The 26,826-nt window shown below is 48.9% G+C and overlaps 3 protein-coding genes across 3 annotated transcripts; all 3 read right to left on the reverse strand.

Moving 5' to 3' along the window:
* Nucleotides 1–1,189: 1,189 nt before the first annotated feature.
* On the reverse strand, nt 1,190–7,972 carry LOC117868741 (potassium voltage-gated channel subfamily V member 2-like). Its single transcript, XM_034754924.1, has 2 exons — nt 6,710–7,972; nt 1,190–1,503 (listed from the first exon to the last, which is right to left on the reverse strand). Exons 1-2 carry the CDS (start codon nt 7,970–7,972, stop codon nt 1,231–1,233), a joined length of 1,536 nt encoding a protein of 511 aa, XP_034610815.1. The 3' UTR covers nt 1,190–1,230.
* A 5,800-nt stretch (nt 7,973–13,772) lies between these two features.
* Nucleotides 13,773–18,431, reverse strand: CD320 (CD320 molecule). The gene is made up of 5 exons (XM_034755474.1): nt 18,279–18,431; nt 17,455–17,772; nt 16,452–16,529; nt 15,853–16,001; nt 13,773–15,240 (listed from the first exon to the last, which is right to left on the reverse strand). Exons 1-4 carry the CDS (start codon nt 18,346–18,348, stop codon nt 15,856–15,858), a joined length of 612 nt encoding a protein of 203 aa, XP_034611365.1. The 5' UTR covers nt 18,349–18,431; the 3' UTR covers nt 13,773–15,240; nt 15,853–15,855.
* Nucleotides 18,432–22,112: 3,681 nt separating this feature from the next.
* On the reverse strand, nt 22,113–26,491 carry NDUFA7 (NADH:ubiquinone oxidoreductase subunit A7). The gene is made up of 4 exons (XM_034755411.1): nt 26,331–26,491; nt 26,138–26,187; nt 22,740–22,889; nt 22,113–22,390 (listed from the first exon to the last, which is right to left on the reverse strand). Exons 1-4 carry the CDS (start codon nt 26,379–26,381, stop codon nt 22,294–22,296), a joined length of 348 nt encoding a protein of 115 aa, XP_034611302.1. The 5' UTR covers nt 26,382–26,491; the 3' UTR covers nt 22,113–22,293.
* Nucleotides 26,492–26,826: the final 335 nt, after the last annotated feature.

Genomic DNA, 26,826 nt, shown 5'->3' on the forward strand with positions numbered 1-26,826 from the left:
CTTTTTCTTTTTGGTTTGCTGCTCCGGCCGCCCTGTAGGGGGCGGAGGAGGGGAGCGCCCTGCAGCAAACTCAGCATGGCAGCCCGTGTTCTTCCCTCCCAGCTGACTGGAGCGGTGCAGAGCCCTCCCGGCAGGCGGCACGGTGGTCGGGGCCGCGTGGTGAGCGCCCCGCTGAAGTCCTGGCTGCCCCCCTTCTCTCTCTCCTCCCCGCTCCCTCCCCCTCCTCCCCGCTAGACCGTGCGTGCACTCTGCTGCACGTCTGCAGCACAGGGAGTCCCCCTGCACCCTGGCTCCGGCCGCCCCACGGGTTGGTTTGTTTGTTTTGTTTTTTGCTTGGGGTGGCAAAAAAGCCAGAGCCAGCCCTGCATCTAGTTGTGTCAGCAGCAGTGGAGCTTCCACGCTTTCCTGGGGGGTGACCAGGTCTCGGCCTGACACATCTGACTGCTGGGGAATGTTCCTCCATTCAGCCTAATTGTGCCCCACTCCCTCCAGGGGTCACATTAATTCCCTGCTTCCTCTCACAGCTTGGAGCACATTCTCAGGCCCTACCCAACTCCCTGAGCCAAGCCGGGCAGCTTCAGCTGTGCCCCACATTCCATCCCTCCAGCCCCTGGGTCCTTGTTGTTGCTCTTCTCTGAGCTCCTGCCCCATTGACAGTCTGTCCCTGGGACTGTGCTGTCCAGGAATGAGCGTGACATTCCAGGCAGGTCACAGCAGAAGCTCGGTCGCCTCCCTGCTTCCTCCCTACAAACGGCCTGGACAGTTTTGCAGTCGTATCACGTTGCAAACGCCAGCCCAACCTGCTGCTCTCACTCCCTCACAGCGAATGTGCATGTTCCCTGGAGGTGAAGTGGCCAGGCCAAGGAACTAGGTGGACAATTCCAGGAAGCCTACTTGGGCAAGGGGGCTGAGTGTCTAGCCTACCCAGATGGATGGCCTAGTTGTAGGGTGGAGTATCCATGTCGGATGGTCTAGCTGAGTGTGTGTCAAGGTTGGAGGTGGGGTAGCCAGGCTGGGAGGTCTGGTGACCGAGTTGATTTGGCGGGGGGGTAGTCGGGTAGTCAGGTTGGGAGTTCTGTTACCCAGGTCGTGCGGGTTGGGTGGTGAGTGGGGTAGCCATGTTGGATGGCCCTGCTGGTGGGGGTGGTGGGGGTGTGTGTCTAGGCAGGAAGTCAGGTGGCCTGGTGGGTGCTCGAGTAGACCAGTCACGTGACCCATGGGGTGGCCCATTCAGCCGTGGATATGGGCGTCACCACTGCAGCACTCAGCCAACTTCTTCAGGGCTCGCTCCTTAAAGCGAATCTTCTTGGTGAACTTGAGTGTGAGGCTGGTCTCATTCTCATGGGCTTTCAGCTTGGCGTAGTAATCAGAGAACTTGTTGTAGAGGATGGAGATGGGCATCCCATTGAGAATGATGCCGAAGGAGATGCACCCGAACGCCACCATCCGGCCCAGCACCGTGTCAGGCACTGTGTCTCCATAGCCCACTGTGGACAGACTGACCTGGAAGGGGGTTGAGAGAAGGAAATGATCAACCCCCCTGAGCTCACATCCCAGCAAGCTCCTCCGGGACTGCTCAGCTTCTGAGCCAGGCCCCACCACTGAGAAACTCACCCCATCCCCACTCCCACAGCCTGATCCTGCGTCCTGCACCTGACAGCTGAGTCACAGTCCTCCAGGGTCCTTTCCCCCCACTCACCCAAGCTGGGCACCACTCCAGGTGTCACCCCTAGGCCCAACCCTGCAACCAGTTTGAGGGTCTGCCTCACCCTGTTACCCCTCCCCCCAGCTTGTCTGTCCCTCTCACCGTTACGCACTATCCCATGTCACCTTTATCCCCACCACCTGGGCACCAGACCATGTTCTCTCTCAGCCCTGGGGGTCCAGGCATCAACCCATGTGTCACCCCCTCTGCCCTCAAAGCTACTCACCAATCCATGAGTTCCCCTTCTCTGACCCAAATTCCTGGGAAGGTCTTCAATGAAGAGTTAGGTGGGCTCTTACCTGGATGCTGTCCCTAACCCCCTCCTCTCCACACACAAACCCCTCACACTCAGGCTAGCTGGGACACTCAGGATGCTAACCTGCTCACATTGCAAAGAGGATAATGGCTAAATCCCTCGAGTGCTGATAGTTATAGAATCAGGGGCCTCAAGGGGTCATCTAGTCCATCCCCCTGCACTGAGGCAGCATTGAGTAAACCTAGACCATCCCTGACAGGTGTCTGTTCAGCCTGTTCTTAAAACCCTCCATAGACGGGGATTCCACACCCTCCCTTCGTAACCTGTCCAGTGCTTAACTACCCTGAGAGGTAGCAAGTTTTTCTGAATTTCCAGCCTAGAGCTCCCTGGCTGTACACCAAGCCAAATCCTCTTGTCCTTCTCTCGTGAACATGAAGAACAATTGCTCACTGTGCTCTTTATCACAACTGTGACAGGTATGGCAATTTCCTGCTTATCCTTGGGAGACATTATCCACTTAAGTTTAAGTATGTTTGGGGTCCACTGTATTAACTGAATGGCTTTGTTTTAGGATGGGCCTGGATTGGATGTAATCTCTCTAGGGGGAGATGTGACAGATGTGAGACTTAGGAGTTCAAAGGACTATATTGAAAATGTGCCAGGCATGAATGGACTTAGCTATGTCCTAAGGAAAGGGTGATTATTTGTTGTTACCTGTTTCTGGAGACTGAAGCTCAAAGGCCGAGCTATGTAAAGAAATGGCTGAACTGCCTAGCCGGTGCTCTGGTTCTGAATCCGAGACAGTTATGAAATTGTAACCATGGGGAAAACTCAGCCGTGGGGTTTGAAGTACTGACTCCCACCAGAGCCCACGTTTGGAGTTGGGGGATGATCTCTCGTAAGCTTTTCAGGATGCGTGTAGGTTCTTCTACTGTTTTTAATGTGTTTTCTCTGTAATGCTTTCACCATAAGAATAAAGGTGCTTGCTTAGAAAGAGTTGTGTGGTAACTTGTGACTGCAGGCAAAACACTGGTCATCGCCTCTGGAGAGAAAGCAAAGCACAGTCTGGCTTGCTGGGGATATCACAATGTAGGCAGGGAACTGTGCAGCCTGGAAATACCCCGGTCAGGAGGGAGTGAGACGTGGGTCTCCTCCAAAGAGAGGTGATGGCTGGGAGTCAAAAGCCTAAGAGTAGAAGACCTGGAGGGACCAGTTGCCCTGAAACTATGTAAACCATCTTTTACAGATGGGTGTGTAGCTGGTGCCTGAGCCAGCCCCCGCGGGGGGCAGGGAGGGAGCACCACCCAGCTGCGCTCCTGGCCCTGGCTCTGTCCCTAGCTGCCGGCCCTGCACCCGGGGCTCCATTCCCGCCCCTGCCCCCAGTTGTGACCCCAGCCTTGGCTCCCTTATCCCAGTCCAGTCCCCCCCTCTCCTGGAGCTGCAGCCCCACTCCCGTTCCTGGGGGGTGGGCAGGGACAGGGGTAAGGGGGGAGCATGGGGTAGAAAGGTTGGGGGACCACTGGAGTACAGTGACAGGACGGCAGACAAGCGAGCCTTTGAAACGGAATGAGCCATTGTAAGACATCGAAAGGACATAGACTTTGTTGACTGCCCTCCACACTCACATGAAGAGGAGTCAGGCACCAACACTTGTTCTATCACTTTGGACGCTGGGAGAAGCAATAAAAATTCCTGACAAGGAGAAACTGGATTCCAATGCTGCTTGTACTCTGAGGGGCAAGATTTCTAAGCATAAGCAAGGAGTCCCCACCTGTTTGTCTGGATTAGCCCCAAAGGATACAGAGTCTGCTTACTACAGAAATTTCTAGTAATTTGAAACCTTCTGAAACCTGTCTGTATCTCCTTTGGGTGTGTATGCTGACCTGGTTTAACCTTGCAAATAACTCTCGTTTCTTTTTCCTAGTTAATAAACTTTTAGTTAGTTTGTTCTTCTTTTGGTCTAGCTCTGTGTAGCTCAAAAGCGTGTCACTCTCCCCAACAGAAGTTGGTCCAATAAAAGATAATACCTCAGCCACCTTGGCTCTGTAATAGCTTGGGACCAACATGGCTACAACACTCCCCTTTTTAGCCTCTGTCCTGCAGATGTCTAAACCCCAAGGGCTCGTCTACACGCAAAAAGGAGCTCCATGTGTAGACGCTTATTCTGGAATGAACTAACACAGTTATTGCACTTTACATCGACGCTCCACCTTAATCAGAAACAACTTCCAAGTGTAGCCAAGCCCTTAACTGCCCAAATCAGGTGAGTGGTGACAAAGGTTTATTTCAAAAGCTTCTAGGAGACATGGGGTTGATTCCCACCCACCCATCTCCCGCCCCTTGTGTCGATGCTCATGCCAGTGAAAGGTACGTGACAGATGCCTCCAGATCAGGAGGGCAGAGTTTCACACCCACTGTGCCCTGGAGTAAAGAAATGGCTGCACAAAGCAATGGCAGAGCACTAGCAAACCAGGCCCCAGGAGTTTGGTACAAAGTAGACGTGCTTCAGATAAAGTAACTCATTGGGGGTCTTCAAGGCTACTGGCAAGTCACAAAATTACTATTTTCCCACCAACCAAGATGGCGTTTGAATGACAGGAAACAAACCAATGATGGGAAAGGAACATAAATAGAATCACTGACTCAGTGTTTTGATTGTGCAGTTTGGATGTGGTGAGATTGCTGCCACCTAAACATTTCTAGACATGGATTTTCAGAGGGTCACTTGCTGAAGCTTGGCCTGACAGGCTGGAGTAGACTTCCTGCTTCAGGACAAGGAGTGAGCTCTGTCATCCACTCTCCTGGTACCCAGAATGGACCATCATACTGCTGGGCCTCCACTCTCCTAACCCTAACAGATGTCCTGACCAGACCAGACCAGAGATTCAGATACCATCACTGCATGTGTCTGGTTAACTCCAGAGCTGTAAACCTGAGATTCCTGATCACACCCACTCACTGGCAGGGAATTTTCCCACCCCCACCTCTTTCCTTCTGTCAAATCAGAATCTGATTTAGTTGGCCAGGACAGCAGCACCTTTGACTGTGAGCTCATGGCCAGCTCTGCACATCCCTTTAGCCCAAACCTGGTAAAAATTTGCCAGCTCTAAGAGAGAGAATAGGAGCATGCTACTACATCTGTAATTCTCCCAGCAGCTGAGCTGAGCGTTCGTATCTTTTCTTTTTCCTTTGAGCTCTTGTCTTTGAAAGAGACAAGAGTGGACTTTAGCAACTCAGAATAATCTCTGACCCAATGTGCATCCCCACAGGAACTTCCAATACCATCTAAAGAGAGCGGGAAGCTGTGGGCTCTCCCCTAGAAGACACCATACTCCTGCAGGGAAGGGAATGAGGCAAACTATTGAAAGGAAAGCCCTGCTTAACTCTTCAGTCTCCAGTGCTTTAACTGATTTCCTGCCTGCTGTCAGCAGGTTTTCAATGGTGCTCGTTAGCATGGGAATCACTGGCCATAACTTGGTGTGACCCCCGTACCACACAAGGTTCTATAAACACCCCACTGGACCTGAGATAACTTCTATCAATACAAGAGTCCTTCCCTATGCCCCAGTCTGAGCCCCTCCTTCCCCACCCAAGCTCAGGCCAGAATGGTTTCTCCACATATCCTCCATGATGAACCCAAGCTCAACCTGTGTTGCTCTCCCCCTGCACAAACCCAGGCCAATCTGTTTCCCCTTCGTAGACCCATGTGTTTGGGTTCTGAGCTGGGCATTTTCCCCTTAGGCCCTATGAACCCAGGGCTGAGCCATGCATCTCCCTTCCCCTGCATGAGCCCCAGACATATCCATGTACCTTCCTCAGTCCCCGGGATCCTGATCTGTGCATCCCCCTTCTCCTCAGGCCGCAATCTGACTTGTGTGCCCCTCCCCCCATGACCCCTGGCCCAAACCCCTTCATAGTTGATCTCCATGCCCTCCGTCCCCTGTCACCGGCTCTGACGTTGATCCGGGTGTACCCTCCCCCTCCTTCTGGTGGCCACAGACACAGCTCTCCTCTCCAGCATGATCCCAGGCACTGCTGCGTGTGTCTCTCTTGCCCCATCCCGCCTGCTGTACGCCGTGCGGGAACTCCCTTCCCTGTGTCCTAGGGACTGGGAGCCATGAGTACCAGCCACAGATGCTCACTGTCCCTGGATCCTGAGGGTTTAGCACCCTACCCAAATAACTAGACGTGGTGCTCTGCATGTTCCCAGTGTTGCATGGATGGTCCTGGTGCCTGGGCCATGAGTGTCCTGCGCTCCCTGGCACAAGGCTCTCAGTTCCTAGTTCACATCGGCCTGGTTAGACGCTAGCCCTGCCAGGGTTTGGGTCTCAGCTACAGCTCCTCACTATCCTCGAGTTCTCTGAACTGCTGTGCCACAGAGCCTGTCCCCACCTTGGCATCCCTTACACCATGGCCAGTGTCCTATGCTGTGAGGCAGGAGCCCCCAAGCCTGGTGTCTCACTCCCTGATGCCAGGCTTATTTCGGGACCCAGGCAGCTTTCCAAGGGGCTCCCTGTGCTTCGCTGCCATACTCCCAGTCGCCAACTTCCCCCTCCAGAGTCAGCAGGGGCCTGGGCAGCCTCTGAATTCAGGCCTGAGCCCAGCAGTTACTGCTTACATTGGGGGAAACTCCTGGCCAGCAGAGGTGGGGAATGTTCCTATGGCACTTAGCTCAGCCCCAGCAGATTCAGTTGCCCATGTGTACCCCACCCACACATTTCCCTTTACGCGGGGTGACTGCATCTTACCGCTGCCCACCACCAGGCATCAGGGATGCTGGTGAAGTTGGTGCCGGGGACATCATGTTCCACGGAGTGCATCAAAGCTGAGAAAGTGAAAACACCCAGGGCGATGAAGAGGAGGAGGCAGCACACCTGCTGGTAGCACTGGCGCATGGTGAAGCCGAAGGCCCTCAGGCCAGTGGAGTGACGTGCCAGCTTGAGGATGCGAAAAATCCGCATGAGTTTGATGAGTTTCAGGACTTTCCCCAGCTTGCCCACACTCTCCATTTTGTGCCGCTCCTCATGATAAAGTGCATCCCCATCATCCAGGTGCTCAAAGAGAATCTGGATGTAGAAGGGCAGGATGGCCACCAGGTCAATGGCACTGAACGCTGCCCGCAGAAACTTCGAAAAGGTGGCCGTGGATATGAGCCGCATGAGGTACTCGGAGGTGAAAAAGATGGCACAGATGGTCTCCAGCTGCTCCATGAATGCCTTCCCAGTTTTGTGCTGCATCTCCTCCACTGTGCTGAGCGTCATGCCCACAATGGAGATCAGCACAAAGAAGCTGGACATGACAGCGATGATCTTAGCAGGGATGGAGGAGTAGGGTTTCTCAATGAGGTTCCAGACAGCTTTCCGGAACCCGCCCAGACACTTGCCCTCAAAGTTCTCCTCCCTCTCCATGGGCTCTAGCTCCGCCTCCAGCTCCCGCTGTATTTTCAGGTACTCTTTGAGCTCGTCTTGCTTTTCCTCAAACAGGATCCGGCAGCACCGCTGGGAATATTTCAGGTGGATACCCCAGTACTCAATTTCCTCCACAAAGTTTGTGGGGCACAGCTCATCCATGATCCACAGGACCCCGCTGCGGTAAAAGTGGAAGATGTAATGGAAGATTAAAGGGTCTCGGTCGAAGAAGTACTCATTCCTCTGCACCGAGTAGTCATCACAAAGTTTCAGCTTCTTCATGGGGTCCGTGGAGATGGCCAGCTTCCCGATTCTGGTGATGGGGTAACGGGCAGCCATTTTGTAAGCGATCTGGAAAGATTTGCCCCCAACATTGATGTTGAGGAAGTATCTGCTCCGTCGGGGAGGAGCCTTGCTTTTCTCCTGGTTCCTCTCAGTCACATTGTGCATGGAGCTCCACTGCTTCACCACACTGTCTTGTGCAAACGGGAAGAAGACCTCTTCTTCCTCTGGAGTCCGACAACACCCATGGTGGTCCCCGATTTTCAGATTGGCAGAGAGGCTTGCGCGCCTCTTCCCCAGCTGCCTCATGGTACCTGGCATTTCACATCAGAGATCCCAAAAATGACAGCCTGAGGGTTGACAGCTTTGATTTCATGGTAATGCTTCCATTAGGCGCGTGCTGACTAAGAAAAGCTCCCTATACTTGTAAAGAGGCTATCAAGAGCACCCCACCTTCAGCCTCCATGGGTACAAGCTGCATCAGCGCTTCGTGTGCTGATCCCCTGCCGTGCTGGGCTGACAAAGCGGATTGCTTATCAGACTGAGCAACTGGACTTATACTGCGGAGGCCGGAGACAGCTAAGTTCTAGAGCCTTAAGACAATAATAAGATTGACGTTTTAACCCTTTATATAAGGAACTATTTCCATACAAGTATTTCTTTCATTCTTTTTCTTGTTGCCTCCATTTTAGCTGGTTGTTCCTACCACAAACTAGCCCCCTTTCAGGTCGGGAGACAATCATTTGTCATTTCTGTTTCTGAACCTAATTGAAGGGCACATGGCCTGTCTCATGGTCATTTAACTCCTGCCACTGTCTCAAATGCCAAGGAGGCAACAGGAATAGAACTGTCTGGGAACTTCTACCAGCTTTAACCTCCACGGGCACCCCCAGCTGAGATACTGCTCGGAGATTTATTCATTCATCAAGCACCTGTGCTTTAAAGCAATCGCTACCGCTCCATTCTGTCATCACTTTTCTGTGTCACTGCAACAAGAGACACTGCAACACATAGACTACGGATGGAAGAGATCTTTTGGCTCCTAGCCCATTCCCAAGCCGGTCCAGGGCACTCCCTGTAGCGTTGCTTGATGCTTTGTACAGTCCAGTTATAAGCGATAGCGGGCTTCCACCACTTCTGTCAGGTTGGAATACTGGTGCTGACCTACTTTTCAGAGAGGCTTAATTAATTAATGTTTGTAAAGTGGAAAGGGCTAGATGCTACAGAAAGACAATGCTCTATTACATATCCAGCCCTCCTCCCGTCTCTCACCCATTCCTGTGGCTCCTCTCTGAACACTATAAATTGTCTATCACTTTCTGGTAATGAAGTGCCCAGAGCTGCATAGAAGGACCTCCCTGCTCCATGACTTGATGCCTCTTTGCATGGAGCCCATTTTCTTGCTACTAGAATGCACTACAGAACCCTGAGTTAGTGACTGTTCCAAGACCACCATGCTTTTTGGATTGAAGCAGCTGGGTCTAATAACTCTGTGCATTTGCCTACATAGACTTCCTCTAGATGCGCGGTGCCATATTCAGAGGTGGCATGCCTTACACTGGCATAGAAACACGCCCTCCCCCCGCTTAAACCTACTTGCACCTACTCTATCAAAGTCGAAGGGAGTCCCAAGTTCGTTGTAACTTGCAAGCTAAGGAGTTAGAAGATATTTAAGTTCCACTTCTTTACTAGCCCTAACCCTGCTTTAAACCACTCTTTCTTCTGGTAGCAGAGGACCTGCTGTGCTTCCCTCTACCTCGTGCAGCCATTTACATCAATGTATACCATTCTGATTTGGTAGCATTTTATACCACTCTGCACCCTGTAACTGAAAACACACAGGGCAGAGCAATGGGGAACCAGAATACAAGTCAGCCAACATTAGACTCCTATAAACATGGGTAAGGAGCTCCAAAGGAGTCTGAAAGGGAATTGGGATAAATAACTTGTCTCTGAATTTGCTAAATATCACTAAGAGAATTTGAATGACTGTATTAACACTTTTCAGAGTAGCAGCCGTGTTAGTCTGTATCCGCAAAAAGAAGAACAGGAGAACTTGTGGCACCTTAGAGACTAACAAATTTATTAGAGCATAAGCTTTCGTGGGCTACAGCCCACTTCTTCGGATGCATAAGTATTAACACTTAAATCCGAGATTGAGCAGCATCTTTAAAATGCCTTAAATATGGACAATTCATGGACCCAAACAAAATTACTAATATACACTACAGAGAGACTATCATTTAAAACAGCTAAGGGACTTTCAAAGGGGCTTAATGGAATTAGGGCTGGATTTTTAAAAAGGTATTTAGGTGTATACAGGGATTTTCCAAAAGCATCAATCTGCATATTCAGGTGCTGAAATACCTTTAAAAATCTGGCCTTTATTCAAATCCCCTTGAATGTCAATGAGAATCAGGCACCTAACTCCCTGAGGCTGCATGCATGAAGGAAACCAGGCTTTACAGAGAAAGGTTCAAGAACAAGCTGTTTATCTTATCACAGAGAAGTTTAAGGAGTGACTTGATCACAGTCTGTAAGTAGCCACACAGGGAACAGAAGTTTGATAATAGAGGGCTCTTCAAACTAGCAAAGGCGTAACCAGATCCAGGAGCTGGAAGTTGAAGTTAGACAAACTCAGACTAAAATAAGGCACAATCTTTTTTTTAAACAGTGAGGGTAATTAACTAATGGAAAAATGTACCAAAGGTTGCAATGGGTTTTCCATCACTGAAAATTAGGGCTGTCAAGCAATTAGAAAAATTAATCATGATTAATCGCACTGTTAAACAATAGAATACCATTTATTTAAACAGTTTTGGATGTTTTCTACATTTTCAAATATACACCTCTACCCCCATATAACACGAATTCGGATATAACGCGGTAAAGCAGTGCTCTGGGGGGGCTGCGCACTCCGGTGGATCAAAGCAAGTTTGATATAATGCGGTTTCACCTAATACATGGTAAGATTGTTGGCTCCCGAGGACAATGTTATACCAAGGTAGAGGTGTATTGATTTCAATTATAATACAGAATACAAAGTGTACAGTGCTAACTTTATATTTATTTTTTATTACAAATATTCGCACTGTAAAAAATGAAAGAAATCATATATTTCATTTCACCTAATACAAGTACTGTAGTGCAATCTCTTTATCATAAAAGTTGAACTTACAAATGTAGAATTGTGTACAAAAAATAGCTGCATTCAAAAATAAAACAATGTGAAACTTTAGAACCTACAAGTCCACTCAGTCCTATTTCAGCCATTCACTCAGACAAACAAGTCTGGTTACAATTTGCAGGAGATAATGCTGCCCATGTCTTGTTTACAATGTCACCTGAAAGTGAGAACAGGCGTTCGCATGGCATGGTTGTAGCCGGCCTTGCAAGATATTTACGTGTCAGATGTGCTAAAGATTCATATGTCCCTTCATGCTTCAACCACCATTCCAGAATACCTGCATCCATGCTGAGGACGGGTTCTGCTCAATAACAATCCAAAGCAGAGCGGACCGACGCTTGCTCATTTTCATCATCATCTGAGTCAGATGCCACCAGCAGAAGGTTGATTTTCTTTTTTGGTGGTTCGGGTTCTGTAGTTTCTGCATTGGAATGTTGCTCTTTTAAGACTTTTGAAAGCATGCTCCACACTTTGTCCCTCTCAGATTTTGGAAGGCACTTCAGATTCTTAAACCTTGGGTTGAGTGTCGTAGTTATCTTTAGAAATCTCACACGGGTACCTTCTTTGTGTTTTGTCAAATCTGCTGTGAAAGGCCTGGTCCCCACTAAGCCCCCACTTCGGACTAAGGTACGCAAATTCAGCTACGTTAATAACGTAGCTGAATTCGAAGTACCTTAGTCCGAACTTACCGCGGGTCCAGATGCGGCAGGGAGGCTCCCCCGTCGATGCTGCGTACTCCTCTCGCCGAGCTGGAGTACCGGCGTCGACGGCGAGCACTTCCGGGATCGATCCCAGAACATCGATTGCCTGCCGCCGGAGCCTCCGGTAAGTGAAGACGTACCCAAAGTGTTCTTAAAACAAACATGTGCAAAGTCATCATCCGAGACTGCTATGAAATATATGGCAGACTGTGGGTAAAACAGAACAGGAGACATACAATTCTCCCCCAATGAGTTCAGTCACAAATTTAATTAAAGCATTATTTTTTTAACGAGTATCATCAGCATAGAAGCATCTCCTCTGGAATGGTAGCCAAAGCATGAGGGGGCATATGAATGTTTAGCATATCCGGCATGTAAATACCTTGCAACGTGAATGCCTGTTCTCACTTTCAGGTGACATTGTAAATAAGAAGCAGGCAGCATTATCTCCTGTAAATGTAAAAAAACTTGTTTGTCTTAGCAATTGGCTGAACAAGTACGACTGAGTAGATTTGTAGGCTCTAAACTTTTACATGGTTTTGTTTTTGAGTGCAGTTATGTAACAAAAAAAAATCTACATTTGTAAGTTACACTTTCACGATAGAGATTGCATTACAGTACTTGTATGAGATGAATTGAAAAATACTATTTTGTTTATCATTTTTACAGTGCAAATATTTGTAATGAAAAATAATATAAAGTGAGAACTATACACTTTGCATTCTGTGTTGTAATAGAAATCAATATATTTGAAAATGTAGAAAAATATCCAAAAATATTTAATAAATTTCAATTGGTATTCTATTGTTTAACAGTGCTATAAATTGCAATTAATTTTTTAATCGCAGTTAATTTTTTGGAGTTAATCACGTGAGTCAACTGTGATTAATCGACAGCCCTACTGAAAATCTTTAAATTAAGATTGGATGTTTTTTCAAAAGATCTGCTCTAGTTCAAACATGAATTAATGCAGGGAAGTTTTTTAGCTCTACCCCGATATAACGCTGTCCTCTGGAGCCAAAAAATCTTACCGCGTTATAGGTGAAACCGTGTTCTATCGAACTTACTTTGATCCGCTGGAGCACACAGCCCCGTCCCCCCAGAGTGCTGCTTTACCGCGTTATATCCAGATTAGTGTTATATCAGGTCGTGTTATATCGAGGTAGAGGTGTATTATGTCCGACTAGCTGATCACAATGGTCCTTTCTGGTTTTATAATCTATGAAAATCACAGACTAAATTCATAAAGATGGACCAGACCATTATGACTGACAATAAAAACTACCTTAAGCAGTAACGAGGCAGCACAGGTAAGTGCATGTAAGACTGTAAAAAAATCAGTATGTTGCACTGTGTTATCTGAGCGCTGGCACATGATCACAACCACCAGACTGTATGGGAACAACAGAGACTCAGAAGGGGGCAGAGCTAATGGTGCACTTTAACATAGGCATTTCCTCACTTTTGGATATTTAACTGTGCAGTCCTATTCCACAGATCATAGCTTTTTGCATTTAATGCGTGGAGTTGAAGTGGGAGCTTGATTAATATCCTTGACGTATCCAGTCAGTTACCAACTCATGGCTGCACCTGAAGTTTCTCCACATCCCCCAAAATACCACCCTTTCTTTCCTTTGCTATGGTAAAGCATTCTCACAGGCCTAGGTCACACTGTCTCACTGACTGCAACCTCCTCCTCTCTACCACACCCAATTCACTTCTTACTCCCCCCCAACAGGCAAAAGCCCCTTCACTGGCTACTGACCAGCCCCCTCTTGCCTCATTCTTCAAGTCTGAACTGCTCTTTACCGGGATCACAGCCATGCACAATTGTGCCTCTGCCCAAAGCTCCAGCTGCATCTCCCCCTTCCTTGTTCTGCTCCCTTTGCTTCAGCCAAGCCTCTCTGCTCCCTGTATTTCTCTTGCTCATTCTTGGCTTTGTGCTTTTTCCCATGTTGGGACTTGCATTCAGAACTTACTTCTGCCAGCCTCTAGCTAAATCCTTCCTTAACTCCAGACTCCTGAGCAGCGATCAATGTTAACGCTCCAAACTAAGTGACATTGTCACATCCCCTGCCAAAAAAGCATTGTGCTGCACTTCGGACTCAGCATCCTCTGCGTTTGGTAGTGGAATGTTTCTGTCCATACGCTTGTCTGTCTGAATGCTGAGCAGGGACTGAATCAATCATAATAATGGAAATGACCCTCAAAACAAAATCCAGGAAGCCACCAAAAGTTTTCTAAAGATCTTTAATTCCCCCATGGTCATTCAGTACCCACCCAATTGCCAACTGTGGTTCTTTGTCCATTGTACAGAATGCAGCACACTGAGCCCTCAGGGGTTCAGCCTCTCACTGGGAAGAGGCTAGATTCTAAATATGTCATACCTCTTACAAACTCTCTCATATTACGTATGCACATATACCCACTATACAAACCCCCAGGGAGTCCTGCCCTGGAGTGTATGCCCTGCAAGCAGAATCATCACCTTTAAGGCACCACATTCAGCCAACAGGGCAGCAAGCTTCTACCATATGTGTGCGTATTCAGCGAGCATCTGTGCAAAGAATATAATAGGTCTTGAATGTCAACAATGGATTAAAGGGACAAGACAGTGCTCACCCTCCAACAGTTTCTACACTGGAACTATTCCCTCTACAGTATCAGTGCTTTACATTTATTTACTAACAGTCCACGAAAAAATGTTGTACGGACCAAGATCTGAAATGGAGGCACATTGCAGCTACTAGCTGACCTTTGAGACCAAGACTACTCACAGGTAAAAGCGAAGAAGAGCAAAGCTGGCTCCAGATGTTTGTCAAAACTTAAAACATCTGCTAACCAACTCTTCTGACTGCACAGAGAATGCAACGTCCAGGGATTTCAGTGTCAAAGTGGAAACTCTGGGCCCAATCCTGCAAGGAGCTTAGTGCACCTCCTGCACTGGGAGTTGAGGGCACTCAGGCCGAATGCCCTGTGCTGTGCCCAGGGGCTGCTGCACCACCTGTGACCCAATGCAAAGTGAAGCATACAGGAGACTCTTCATTTTTCCATCTCCTTGACAGTTCTCCTGCAGTCAATGATGTTTTAAGAACTTCTGGTATGTGAAGTTTGAGCTCATGGCTTAGAAATATGATCACTATCCTCAGGGACATAAATGATATACCCATGTCACTTTGAGCTCTGCCCCTCATAGGTGTGTAGAATGGAACGGCCTGCCCTGGAACAGGAGCAAACAGCTATGCTTACAGGCAAGATTCAGCATGGTAGGAAGAGATAGTTTTCAATGGACTCTTGGGTGGACATGGAAGGGAGAGCAGCCAAATGTACTGCAGAGGCTACATAGTGCACTGTCCAGAGCTATTCCAGCGAGTATCTTGTGGAATAACCCACATTGGGGTGGGGGTGTTGTGTCTACAACGGGGGAAATGGATGACCCATTGTGACATTCCAAGCGTTTCCATCACATTCTTGTAGGGTTGATTTTAGAGCACGAGTGACGGTCATTTCTGATTCCCCATTGCCACTATAATCCCACGATCTAAACTCCCTGTGTCAAAGGAAGAGTCCTTGATTACTCCAGTGTGATTGTCACCCAGTCAAACCCCAAAAAACTTGTCCCAGAAATTGTGCAATCAGTATTTGGAGGGAGTTTGATGAGGACACCGAATTGGGTCCCCATCTCACAGCACTGCAACTTCCTGCAAGATGAAGAAAAACCAAGACACCTGGTTATTTAATATCATAGAATCATAGAATATCAGGGTTGGAAGGGACCTTAGGAGGTCATCTAGTCCAACCCCCTGCTCAAAGCAGGACCAATCCCCAGACAGATTTTTGCCCCAGATCCCTAAATGGCCCCCTCAAGTATTGAGCTCACAACCCTGGGTTTAGCAGGCCAATGCTCAAACCACTGAGCTATCCCTCCCCCCCGTGCCAAAGGCTTTTATTTAATTTTATTTTGCAAAGCTTGTGGGGAAGCCATCCACTGTAAAAAGCTCTAAAATTAGCAGTCCCTTAGTGTCTAGGGACTCAGAGCTTCCTCTGGGTTCATCAAGCCCAATTATCTCCCCACTGCAACAAGCCAGTCATTGAAAGAGATGCCAGCAGTCTTCCCAACACAGAGAAGCTGGGTCTGTGTGTGGGGAGAGACTCCTTTCCTGTCCCTCACACAGAGAAAGGAACTCACTGCAGAGTGGACAGTAGGAAATGATTTCCACCCCACCAGAGAGCTAACGGAGGGCTAAGAGGTCAGAAGGGGAGGAAGGCTCAGCATGGGGGAGTTTGGCTCCAGTGTGGAGTGAGAGACATACCCATCAGGGAAACGAGTCCGAAGGTCTCCTGTCCGGCACCAGCTGTTCTTTGGAAGCTTTCTCGAGGCTGAAGGTGGAGAAGTTGTTCTTTCCTCTGAACTGGCCCCATCTAACAGTGCAGCCTGCAGCCACCAGCACACTCAGGAGCACTGCAGAGAGAAGAACACACAGGCAGTGCGTTGCTGTGATTTCTGACCCTGAAGTAGGCAGCAGCACTGAGGCGAAGCTGCTCTTTGCTAGTGCCCCAGCATTTAGACAGACAAACCAGTGACTCATAACAGTAAGAAGTGGGGCTGTGTCCCCTGGAGGGACGATTAGTGCCAAGTTCCATGCAGTGGGACTCCGTTTTCCACAGGAGAAGGAAATAATGTGCTTTTTCCCAAAGCTGGAAATTTAGAACCTTGGACTTTGCCACCTAAGCGCTTGAGACAAGATGCCTAAGCCACACTGCAGCGAGAGTGGTTAGAAGAAGTCCTAGGGCAGCCATTACTGAATGAACCACATCCTATCCAATCCGATATGAGCTGAGTTCAGTTTTCATTAATGCTACTCAGCAAAAGCCAAGATCAGTTCTGCAGTACCCTTGGAGTCTCACATACCAAAAGCAGCTGTCACCCACAAGGGGCCTCGAGTCTCAGACAACACAAGTTTCCCAGGTTTGGAGATCGCTGGATTCTCTAAAATGAAAGCAGAGGGCACTCAATAATTGGGCTTTCAAAGGCTGCTGTCATATTGAGATTGAATTAAGCTCAAAAAGAGTTCAAAGCAGTTCCCATTCTGCACCTCACCTTCAGTTTGCTTGCCAATTTGGGGGGTTTCACCACCAGATTTTCATATTTTAAAAAATGTCTTCTCTGCCTTATTGCTGTATGAAAAGCCCCCATGAACAACTAAGGGAACCTGACTACTGGGGTAGGGGAGAAGGGAAAGCAGAGAGAGTTGTTGGAAAGACAAGGTGGGCAAGAAAATATACAGATAAGCTCACCCACCTTGTCTCTATAACAGGGAGGACCAGAAAGGACGAGATTGTGGGGGTGGGAGCAAAAAGATTGCCACCGAGCACTGTCACAGGCATAAACAAACTAACTAAAGGAAAAAAAAATGGAGAAAACCAGGGGTGTGTCTATTCTTAAACTCCTGCAGCAGCACAGCTGCTGGCCCTTAGCACTTCAGAGCAGACATGATCTATCTATGGTGACAGGAGGGGTCCTGTAATCCACCTCCTCTAGTGCTGTCTACACCAGGGCTTAGGTCGGCATAGCCATGTCTCTCAGGTATGAGAGACATGGCTATGCCAATGGAAGTTCCCAGTGTAGACCAGCCTAAATTTTCTCTCAGCCATCCAAGAAGCAGGAATCCCTGGTGTCACTTGTAACAGGTGTCAGGTTTACAGACTAAAGAAAGATTTAAAAGTTGATTGTGTTCCTTTAAGTGCTTAATGTCCCAATCCCCTGCAGTGCATCCATCCCAGCCACCAACCTGCCCAAGCCCTCAGCTCCCAACCTGCATGCACTCTCACTTGTCCCTGCCCTCTCCCACTCCATTTGACCCCCAGCCCATCCTGATTAACATATGCATATGCAGTCTCCCTGCACCCCTCACCTGTCCGGGCAGTGCTCGGTGCTAGGGAAGTCCCAGGTGAGTCTGGACTGCATTCCCGCTCATCCTGCCCATCCTCACAGTCGGCGTGGCCATCACACCCCCAGGTGGATGGGAAGCACTCTGCACCCTCCGCACACTGGAACAGGCAGGGGCAGACAGGGGCAGGCAGGACTCCCGAGTGCTGACAAACCTCTGCTGATTCATCGGCGCCGTCAGGGCAATCCGGGCGGCCATCGCAGAACCGGTCCTGGGGCAGGCTGCGGACGTGCTGTGGGGTCCAACACTGCTCTCCGTGGGGGCTGCACGGCAGGCCGGTCGCTGAATCCGGAGGAGAAGCAGGTTAGTCCGGCCCAGCGATGCCCGCTCCCACGTTTTTGCACCAGCCCTGCCCTGGGGGGTTGTTAAAGCCCCAGCCCCCGGAGCCACGCGACTGCCGTGGCCTCGGCACCAGCCTGTGCACTGCGGCGGCTGCCGCCAGAGACCCGACAGCGGCTGATGCCCCCGCCCGCGTGCGGCTGGGCTCGAGCCCGGGGCTCCCGCCGTGCTGGGGGCAGGGAGTCCCCTAGGGCAGCCCCAGCCCTTGCACCGCCCGGGGGGGGGGGGGCGCTGCTCGCGATGAGAAGTGTCACCCCGGCACGCGGAGGGGCGGGGCCCAGCGATGCCCGCGGTGACCAATAGGGAGGAGGCAGGACACGCGCTCAGGCGGCTCGGGACCAATAGGCGCCTGATAGGCGGGGCCACCGCGTGGGGGGGCGGTGTCGAGTGACCGCTGCTGAGGGAGAGGATGAGCGTCCGGCCGGTCACCCCCCGGACCGGGTCCTCACCATTCCCCGCAGGCGACTCCAGCCCCGCGGCCACCAACTGCCTCAGGAGCAGCGCGAGGAGCTGCCACATGCCGCCCGCCCCGACCACTCAGGTCAGAAAGAGCGCGTCCACGCGCAGAGGTGCGGCGCATGCGCGACAGAGGACTAAGGCGGGGCAGTCCAGGGAAGACGCATGCGCGGGGCAGGAGCCGAGGGTTCCCCCCCTCCAAACAGAACGCATGCGCAGGAGGCGAGCCGACGGGGCGCGTGCGAGGGAATTCAGTGCCCTGCAGCAGCTGTGCGGTGTGCCTAGTGCGCGCCCCAGCCCCTCGCCCGGATTTCAGCCTGCAGCCAGGGAGACGCGGGCTCAGCTGCAGCCTGCGAGTTACGCTGCACGAGACAAGGAAGCAGCGGGCCTGGTTGCTGCAGGACAAGCCCCAAGCAAAAAACAACAACAAAACACCTGCGGCACGGCCGGAGAGCGAAGCAGGAAAAAAAGGAAAAACAAACCCTGTGGGGTGGCCGGAGCCAGGGTGCAGGGGACTCCCTGTGCGTGCCCTGGCTAGCGGGGGTGGGGGGAGAGAGAATGGGGGCGGCCAGGGCTTCAGCTGGACGCTCACCCCGTGGGCCCAACCGCCGCACTGCTTACCGGGAGGGCTCTGCGCCGCTCTGGTCAGCGGGGAGGGAAGGACGCAGGCTGTCCTGCTGGGCTTGCTACAGACCTGGGGCAGACGGAGCCTGTTCCCAGCAGGGCACTCCCCTCCTCCATGCCACCCCCTACAGGGTGGGCAGATGGGCGAACCAAAAAAAAAAAAAAAAAAGCAGCTGTGCCCCCCTAGGATTGGGCAGATTGCCATCCCGTAGACTCTGCCGCCCCAAGCACGAGCTTGCTCCGCTGGTGCCTGGAGCCGGCCCTGGTTACGAGCTGCTTAAGGGGACTGATTTCTGTGCAGCTACACTGCAGTCGGATGATAGTTTGGGCAGGCCTTTTGGCTCTCACTCACTTTCTTGCGTTTCCCAAAACAAACCCAAGGTGTGTTCAAGCGTTAAACGATCAACCTCAACCTACTTCCCTCTGTCTGTGGCCAGTTAAGGCACCATGGCTCTTTTCCCCAAACACTTTTTGGGTTGGGGAGGGAAGCTAAAGGAAAATAGAAATGACCAATATTCCAAGAGAAAAGCTTTGCTAAGAGCTAGGGGAATGTGGGGAAAACAAGGCAAAAGGGCATTTAAACAGTTTTCCTTTCAGTAGCTAGCCCTGCCATGTTCGCTCGAAAGTATTCCTTCTTTAAAACTTAATTTTTAGTTGCCTATATTAGTAAAACATGGTGTTTTTTGTTAACTCTAATACTATATTTGGGCTAAACATCTCCCTACTGCTTTTGAGTTTATTCAGCCCAGGATCCACTTATTACCTCAAACAGGAATCACAAACATTGAATCTATCTCCCCTTGTAAGTATTCTCACACTTCTTATCAAACTGTCTGTACTGGACTATCTTGATTATCACTTCAAAAGTTTTTTTTCTCTTACTTAATTGGCCTCTCAGAGTTGGTAAGACAACTCCCACCTGTTTATGCTCTCTGTATGTGTGTATATATATCTCCTCAATATTTATTCCACTCTGTATGCATCCGAAGAAGTGGGCTGTAGTCCACGAAAGCTTATGCTCTAATAAATTTGTTAGTCTCTAAGGTGCCACAAGTACTCCTGTTCTTCAAACAGGAATGACTCTCATGCTATCTATATAACAGGATAAAGCTAAAGGGCAAGTTAGATATAAATACCAGGAAAAAAAAAATCTTCCTGACTGTGTGAAAGGTGTATTAAGGTGCAGAATAATGTCCTAAAGACACTAGAAGCCAAATTCATTAGATGATGAGCTGAAATCTATTTTGATCTCTACTTTCCAGGATTTTATGACTAAGAATCCCATCTCCAGTTGAAAAACTCAAAGGATTCAGAGAAGGCAAAGGGATTGAGAAAGATTTCTTTCAGGATGTGATCCCCATTGAGTATGTGTTGTAATTGTTTAATTATACCCCATCTGGGTTCCAGTGTGGGATGGTATGTGACAACCAGGAGTGTGTAGGTTGGTGAGTTCCCCCCCCCCCAATCAGGTTCTCTTGGGTGCTGCCACTAACACTCCCTCCTTTCCCCACACAATACCTTCTCACTTGAGTTTGGTTGTGCTTTCAACCCAAGCTAGCAGCGTGGGTTTTTTGCCTGGGTTTCACTCAGGCTGCTAACCCACCCACTTTTCAGGAAGAATGTAGGTTAAGCCACTCAAGGGCTGACAGTTCTGCAATACCTTCCCACAATCCCTCCCTGCCTCTGCCCAAAAGGGCAGACATTGTCCCATAATTCACTGGTAAAGAATCTGAGTAACTTGGCTTACTGCAGCACAAAGCTTCATGGGATAGGTCTTCCAGAGGTCCTACCAACACATAGGTGAGTGCAACACCACTGTGGACCCAGTGACTTGATTATGTCTTTGCAGTGTGGCTAGGCTAAGCCAGGTGCCATCACCTCAGTTCGTCATAGAACGATGTTTTTCAGAACTGTTCAAATACACTAACTTTTTGTAGTGTAGACAACAAAACAGATGGAACTTGCCATCACCCAAGTTAAGCGTAATGAAGACATATCCTTAGTTTTTCTGATGTTCTTGAGATGCAATCAGCACTGGTGAGTGAAACAACCACTTTTCACAGCTCTGGGGAAAGTGAAAAAGATGCTGGGATTGCTTGGAGAATGCATAGTAGTCACGTATGATAATTTATGTACATTAATATCCTTCATCCTTTAGGATACCATAGTGCAGTACAGTGTCTATAGGAAACAGCCTATAAAAATGCAACTATTTCTGCGATAGAATGAACGGACTGTACACTAGCAATAATGCTACCCAACAATTCTTCAAAGGAGAAGCGAGTAACGAGTTAAAACTGGTGAAGTTTGACCAATTAGGTCACTGGACACAAACATTTCTAGTTAACCTCCACACCCCATTCCTTTCCTCCCTGTGACTGGAGTTGTTTTTACTGGCTATTTCACCTTGAATGGTCTGCTGAAATGTGATAACTACTTATATTAAACAATCTGTTCCATCTTGTATTTAGCTGTGACACTTTAGCTGTGACACCTGGTTTTCATTACAAAATTATGTTAGCATAACTACCTTGCTCAGGGTGGTGATTTTCCACTCCCCTAAGCAATATACGTATACTGACCTAACTCCTGGTTTAGACAGGGCTATGTCGACAGTCGGGCTTCTCCTGTTGACATAGCTACTACCTCTTGGGGAGGTGGAGTACCTGCGCCAACATGAGACGCTTTCCTGTCAGCATAGGTAGCGTCTTCACTAAGCACTTCAGTGGCACAGGGGCAGCTGCACCACTGTAAGTGTAGCCAACCCCTGAGTAAGTTTCCCAGACATAAAGAAGAGCTCTGTGTAAGCTCAAAAGCTTTTCTCTCTCACCAACAGAAGCTGGTCCAATAAAAGATATTACCTCACCCACCTGATCTCTCTAATATCCTGGGACCAACATGGCTACAACACTGCATATAGCTCCAAGTCTCATTCTGACTATGGTACCTTTTGCAGAACTGCACCCTCTAGCACCATATAGAGCCACTGTTTTAATAATGATTCAGACAAAGTATCAGCAGCTCTAATTTATACACGACCTGTGTTCTGAGGATTCATCCCTGGAGTGATTAGGATCGAATCTGTTTATCTTGTGAGAGCTGATGAGTTCACACCTCAAGATTATCTATCCCTCATTTCCATAAAATACAAGTTTACTCCAAACCTTCATTTGAATAAAGAAAGTTCTGAAAAGAACATTAGCTATACATTAGATAAATATGTTTAATCAGTCATGCCCCAGCAAAATGGTCTCTTTTCCAGAATAAATTCTACACAGAGTTACTGAAATTAACCGCATCACTGGATCGCGAGCCAGGCTGTTTCTTTTCAGTTAATCCTATCAAGTCCATTCTCGTTCAGCCTTTTCTTCATACTTGGCCAGCTCACAGGTAAGGTTGATCTTTCGATAGTTCCCACTTCTCAAGTGGAAGACCTGGTGTCACTGGCTTTTTCTCAGTTGTTGCTACTGCAGATTCTGAGCTAAGGGAGAGACAGAGACTGGCCTTCAGAAACTGTTAGTTTATATAATCAATTCATATTTAACAGCAATACAGGGTTTATTAGTAACATAGAACATTTTAGGGAAACCATTCCCAACCCTAACATCCCCTTTTACTCAAAAGAAGGTACACAGAGACTGCACACTAATTCAGCATTCACTCACTAGCAGCAATATTGAACAGTCAACATCATTTATTGCAGCAGCGATGTGTTATATGGTGGTGCACCAGCCAAATACTGACCAGACTTGACCCTGCTTAGCTTGCAAGATCACAATATCACAGCCAGAAGTTGTATGGCTGCAGATCATAGGATAAATAGGACCTACCTGGCACCTTGAGTGCATGATGCAAGGGATTTCTGCGGAGACATAACAATAATTGGAGGGTAGGACTCCCTGCGTCCATCACGAGTACAGTAGTAGTTATTTGCAAACTTGTGACTGGGACCCAGTGGAAGTTTAGGAGGTGGTTGAGTTCTAAACAGCAAACAATCCAAAGAAAGCATCAGCACACACACACCAGGCTAAGCGAGAACTATATTCTCAGTCTTACTCTTGAGTGGAGTATTATGAGAAATAGGCACTGTAGTGTTATGCACAAGACACACTAGCATATCTTGAGCCACCTTCCAAGATTTCAGACTGAGCACATAAAGCCTTAGACGCAGTCATGGCTACGAATACAGAACTGGGGCCATGAATTCAGAGCATCTGTTAATGTAAACAAAGGCTCACAGGGCAAAGAATAACAGCCCAATCTCATGTACAGAAACAGAAAACAGGGCAGAATTCCAAACATGTATGTTCTAATTCCCCTGCAGTATATTAAAAGTTAGGGAAACATCATTGCCCGGTACCAAACTAGGAGAGTAGGGCACCTGCAGAGAGCAAGTAGCTGGTATCTGGACTCTGTTAACAAATCTGAGGAAAGAGCAAGCAACAAAAAGGATACCCAGAAAACTCACTCACTCAGCAGAAGCCTGTAGTCTTTAAAGGACAATCATTTACACTAAAAACAGAGACACCTCCTTCAAATGAGAATACATCTCTTAATACAACATCATTACTGGGTTCCAACATACAGGTGGAAAACAACAAGTTAATTCCAGTTGCTCGAACAGGAGGATAGCTGCTGCTGAGAAGACAGAAATCAGGAACCAGACCTTTAAAAAACAGTGAGAAGAGGCAGAATCTGATATCTTGTACAGTAACTCTTCACTTAATGTTGTAGTTCTGTTCCTGAAAAATGCTATTTTAAGTGAAACAATGTTAAGCAAATCCAATTTCCCCATAAGAATGAATGGGGGGGGGGGGGGGGGGGGGAAGGATTACGTTCCAGGGAAATTTTTTTCACCAAACAAAAGACTATATGTACATACATTAAAACTTATACTGTGTATATGTGTGTAACAAACAATTTAATACTGTACACAGCAATGATGATTGTGAAGCTTAGTTGAGGTGGTGGAGTCAGAGCGTGGAAGAGGGTGGGATATTTCCCACCGAATGACTTACTGCTAAATGATGAACTAGCACTCGGCTGAGCCCTCACGGGATGTTGTTAATGTAGCCTTACACTCTACAAAGCAGCACAAATGGAGGGAGGAGACATAGCATGGCAGAGAGACAGAGACAGACACACACCATGTGAGAGACGCGCATTGCCCCTTTAAGTACACTGACCCCAATCTAAGTACATTGCCTTTTTAAGTAGGCCAGCAAGTTGAGACAGCAGCTGCTGCCAGCAAGCTCCCTCTGTCCTGAGCCCTGTTGTGTCCCCCCCTACTCTGTGGAGATGGGGAAAAGGAGCGGGGGACACCCTGACATTAGCACCCCTCTTCCCCCCGCCCCTGCAAGCAGGAGGCTCCCAGGAGAGGCAGAGGGCAGGAGCAGCACAGGCAGTGGGAGGAGATACAGCTGAACTGCCAGGCAACTGATAGCCTGCTGGGCAGCTGCCACACAGGGAACTTAGGGGAGCTGCTGGTCCACCCTGGTTCCAAGCTCCTACCAGCTAGCTCCAATGGGCTGCTCTTTCTGCAAGCAGTGGACAAAGCACGCAGCTGCCAAACGACGTTATACGAGAGCATTGTGCAACTTTAAACAAATATGTTCTCTAATTGAGCAGCAATGAAACAATGTTAACTGGGGCGACTTAAGTGAGGAGTTACTATATTTGGAACACGATCCAGCCTTTCACTTACAGGCTGCCACTCCAAGTTCAAGAACAAGGGTAGTGAAGGAACGTTTCCACCTGCATGCGGTTGGCCTTTGGGAGAAATGAACTGGAGGTCTTACTCTCCATTTCCTACCAGGCACAGGTCTACATCCCTATTAACACTAAATGGACCTAAGCAGTGCTATCATAGGTGAGGAGCTGATCCTCCCCATGACCCAAAATGTGGTGGTATGAGCTTCTTTCCTTATCAGATGCTAATCAGCCATTATGTGGCCAACAGACATAACTTTTCCCACCAGGAGCTGTAGAACAGCGAGTTTGCATCCTCTTTTTTTTTTTTTTTTAAGCAATGCAATGGTAAGGCTGTAACTTTACATACAAAAGTTGGGAAACAAAAAGTTAATACACCTCTACCCCAATATAACGCTGTCCTCGGGAGCCAAAAAATCTTACTGTGTTATAGGTGAAACTGCGTTATATCGAACTTGCTTTGATCCGCTGGAGTGCACAGCTTCGCCCCCCCAGAGCGCTGCTTTACCACGTTATATCCAAATTCATGTTATATTGGGCCACATTATATCGGGGTAGAGGTGTATTTCCACAGCAATATTAATTCAGCTATGTGAAACAGGATTTTGAGTTCTTTGCAAGGCTAAAAAGTAACTATTATGCAATTATATGCAACAGAGAAAGTTAATGTTGCTATTGAACTCTTAAGTGTGACTGACAAAAGAGAAAAAGTAGGTATTGCTTCTTTAGGAAGTGTAAAGAGGTCTGAAAACCTTGTGGGTTTTTTCCCCCAGCTTTATTATTTACCTTAGAAATACCAGGACAATCCAGTCTGGTTTTGCACTCCAGAGGTCTCAAACATAGTTCTGAACACTTTTAGTCCCTGATTGGTTGGAGCACAGTCTTAAAAATTCAATATGTTTCTCCAACATTTTAATTAACTATAATAATTTATTTAAAAAAAACTCACAGGTGTAAACGGTTTGAATAAAACTCACTCCCCTTCATGATCAAGTTTTTCCTTGCGTGGCATCGGATAGGATTACGCTATTAGATTCTCAGAGTTTCTCCCCCTCCCTGCCTCCCAAATAGAGAGACAAAACTTGCATTTCTAATATAAAATAAGCAGAAAGCAACAGAGGGCAGGGAGAAACTTTCAGGTCTTTATGTACTGAACTCGGAAAATAGCATTAAACCATTTTTCTACTTTTGAAGGTCTCCTTTAACTTTTACAGTTCCTGAGATTTGTATTTAAATTGGTAGCAACAAGTTACTAATAAATATTATGATAATTTTGTCTAAAGTTTATTTTATCTTCTGCGGTTACATTTAAGGTGCCTATACGTGAAAGATTAGTGAGAACAGTTGTTTTCTCTCTTTTTACGGTAAATTGCCCGTCTGAATTCAACAGCAGTTTGGGTCCAGTTAGGCTTCACCCTTTCCGCTTTGCGGTTGGAGAGTTTCAGCTGCAGTTGGTGCGGAGTTTCGCACACACTTGCCTAGGAGCAGTCCAGCTCTGTCCCCATCTCCCCGGATTTACCTCTTGGAGATCTCCGTGTAGCGAAGCTGCAGCTTGGCTTGCAGGTCCCGCTGTAAAGAAGACGAGAGGGTCTCAGGGAGGTGCCAGCCCGGGGCCAGGGGAGAAGGGGTCACAAGTGCCCGGGCGCAGGGCGGGAAGCGCAGGCTAGTAGCCCCCCCGGGATTCGGACAGGCCCGCGCGAGCCCCCGCTTACCCCCGCCGCCCAGTTGCGGAGCCGCTGGATGAAGCGGGTGGAGGACGCCATCTTGGCCGCTGCGAAGGGCGCCGCCGCGGTGCTCTCTGGGAAGCGGCGCGTGTCGGGAACGGAGAAGACGCAAGCGGTGCGCGGCGCACGCCGGGAAGGGGACAGAGCGCGGTGCACGCTGGGTCTCGCGATAGCTGGGGTTATATAAACGCGCGAGGGGGCCGGGCCCCCCCTCTCCTGTCCGCACCCGCAACAGCCGCCATGGATACGAGCCGCGTGCAGCCCATCAAACTGGCCCGGGTGCGAGCGAGCGGAGCCGGGGCCGTGCGGGGGGGCCGGGCTGGGCCCGAGGGCGAGCGAAGGGGGTCGGGGCCGTGCCGGGCTGGGCCCGAGGGCGAGCGGGGCCGGGGCCGTGCCGGGCTGGGCCCGAGGGCGAGCGAAGGGGGTCGGGGCTGTGCCGGGCTGGGACCGAGGGCGGGCGGGGCCGGGGCCGTGCGGGGGGCCG

This window comes from Trachemys scripta, chromosome 22, assembly GCF_013100865.1.
Source record: "Trachemys scripta elegans isolate TJP31775 chromosome 22, CAS_Tse_1.0, whole genome shotgun sequence".
Lineage (NCBI taxonomy): Eukaryota > Metazoa > Chordata > Testudines > Emydidae > Trachemys > Trachemys scripta.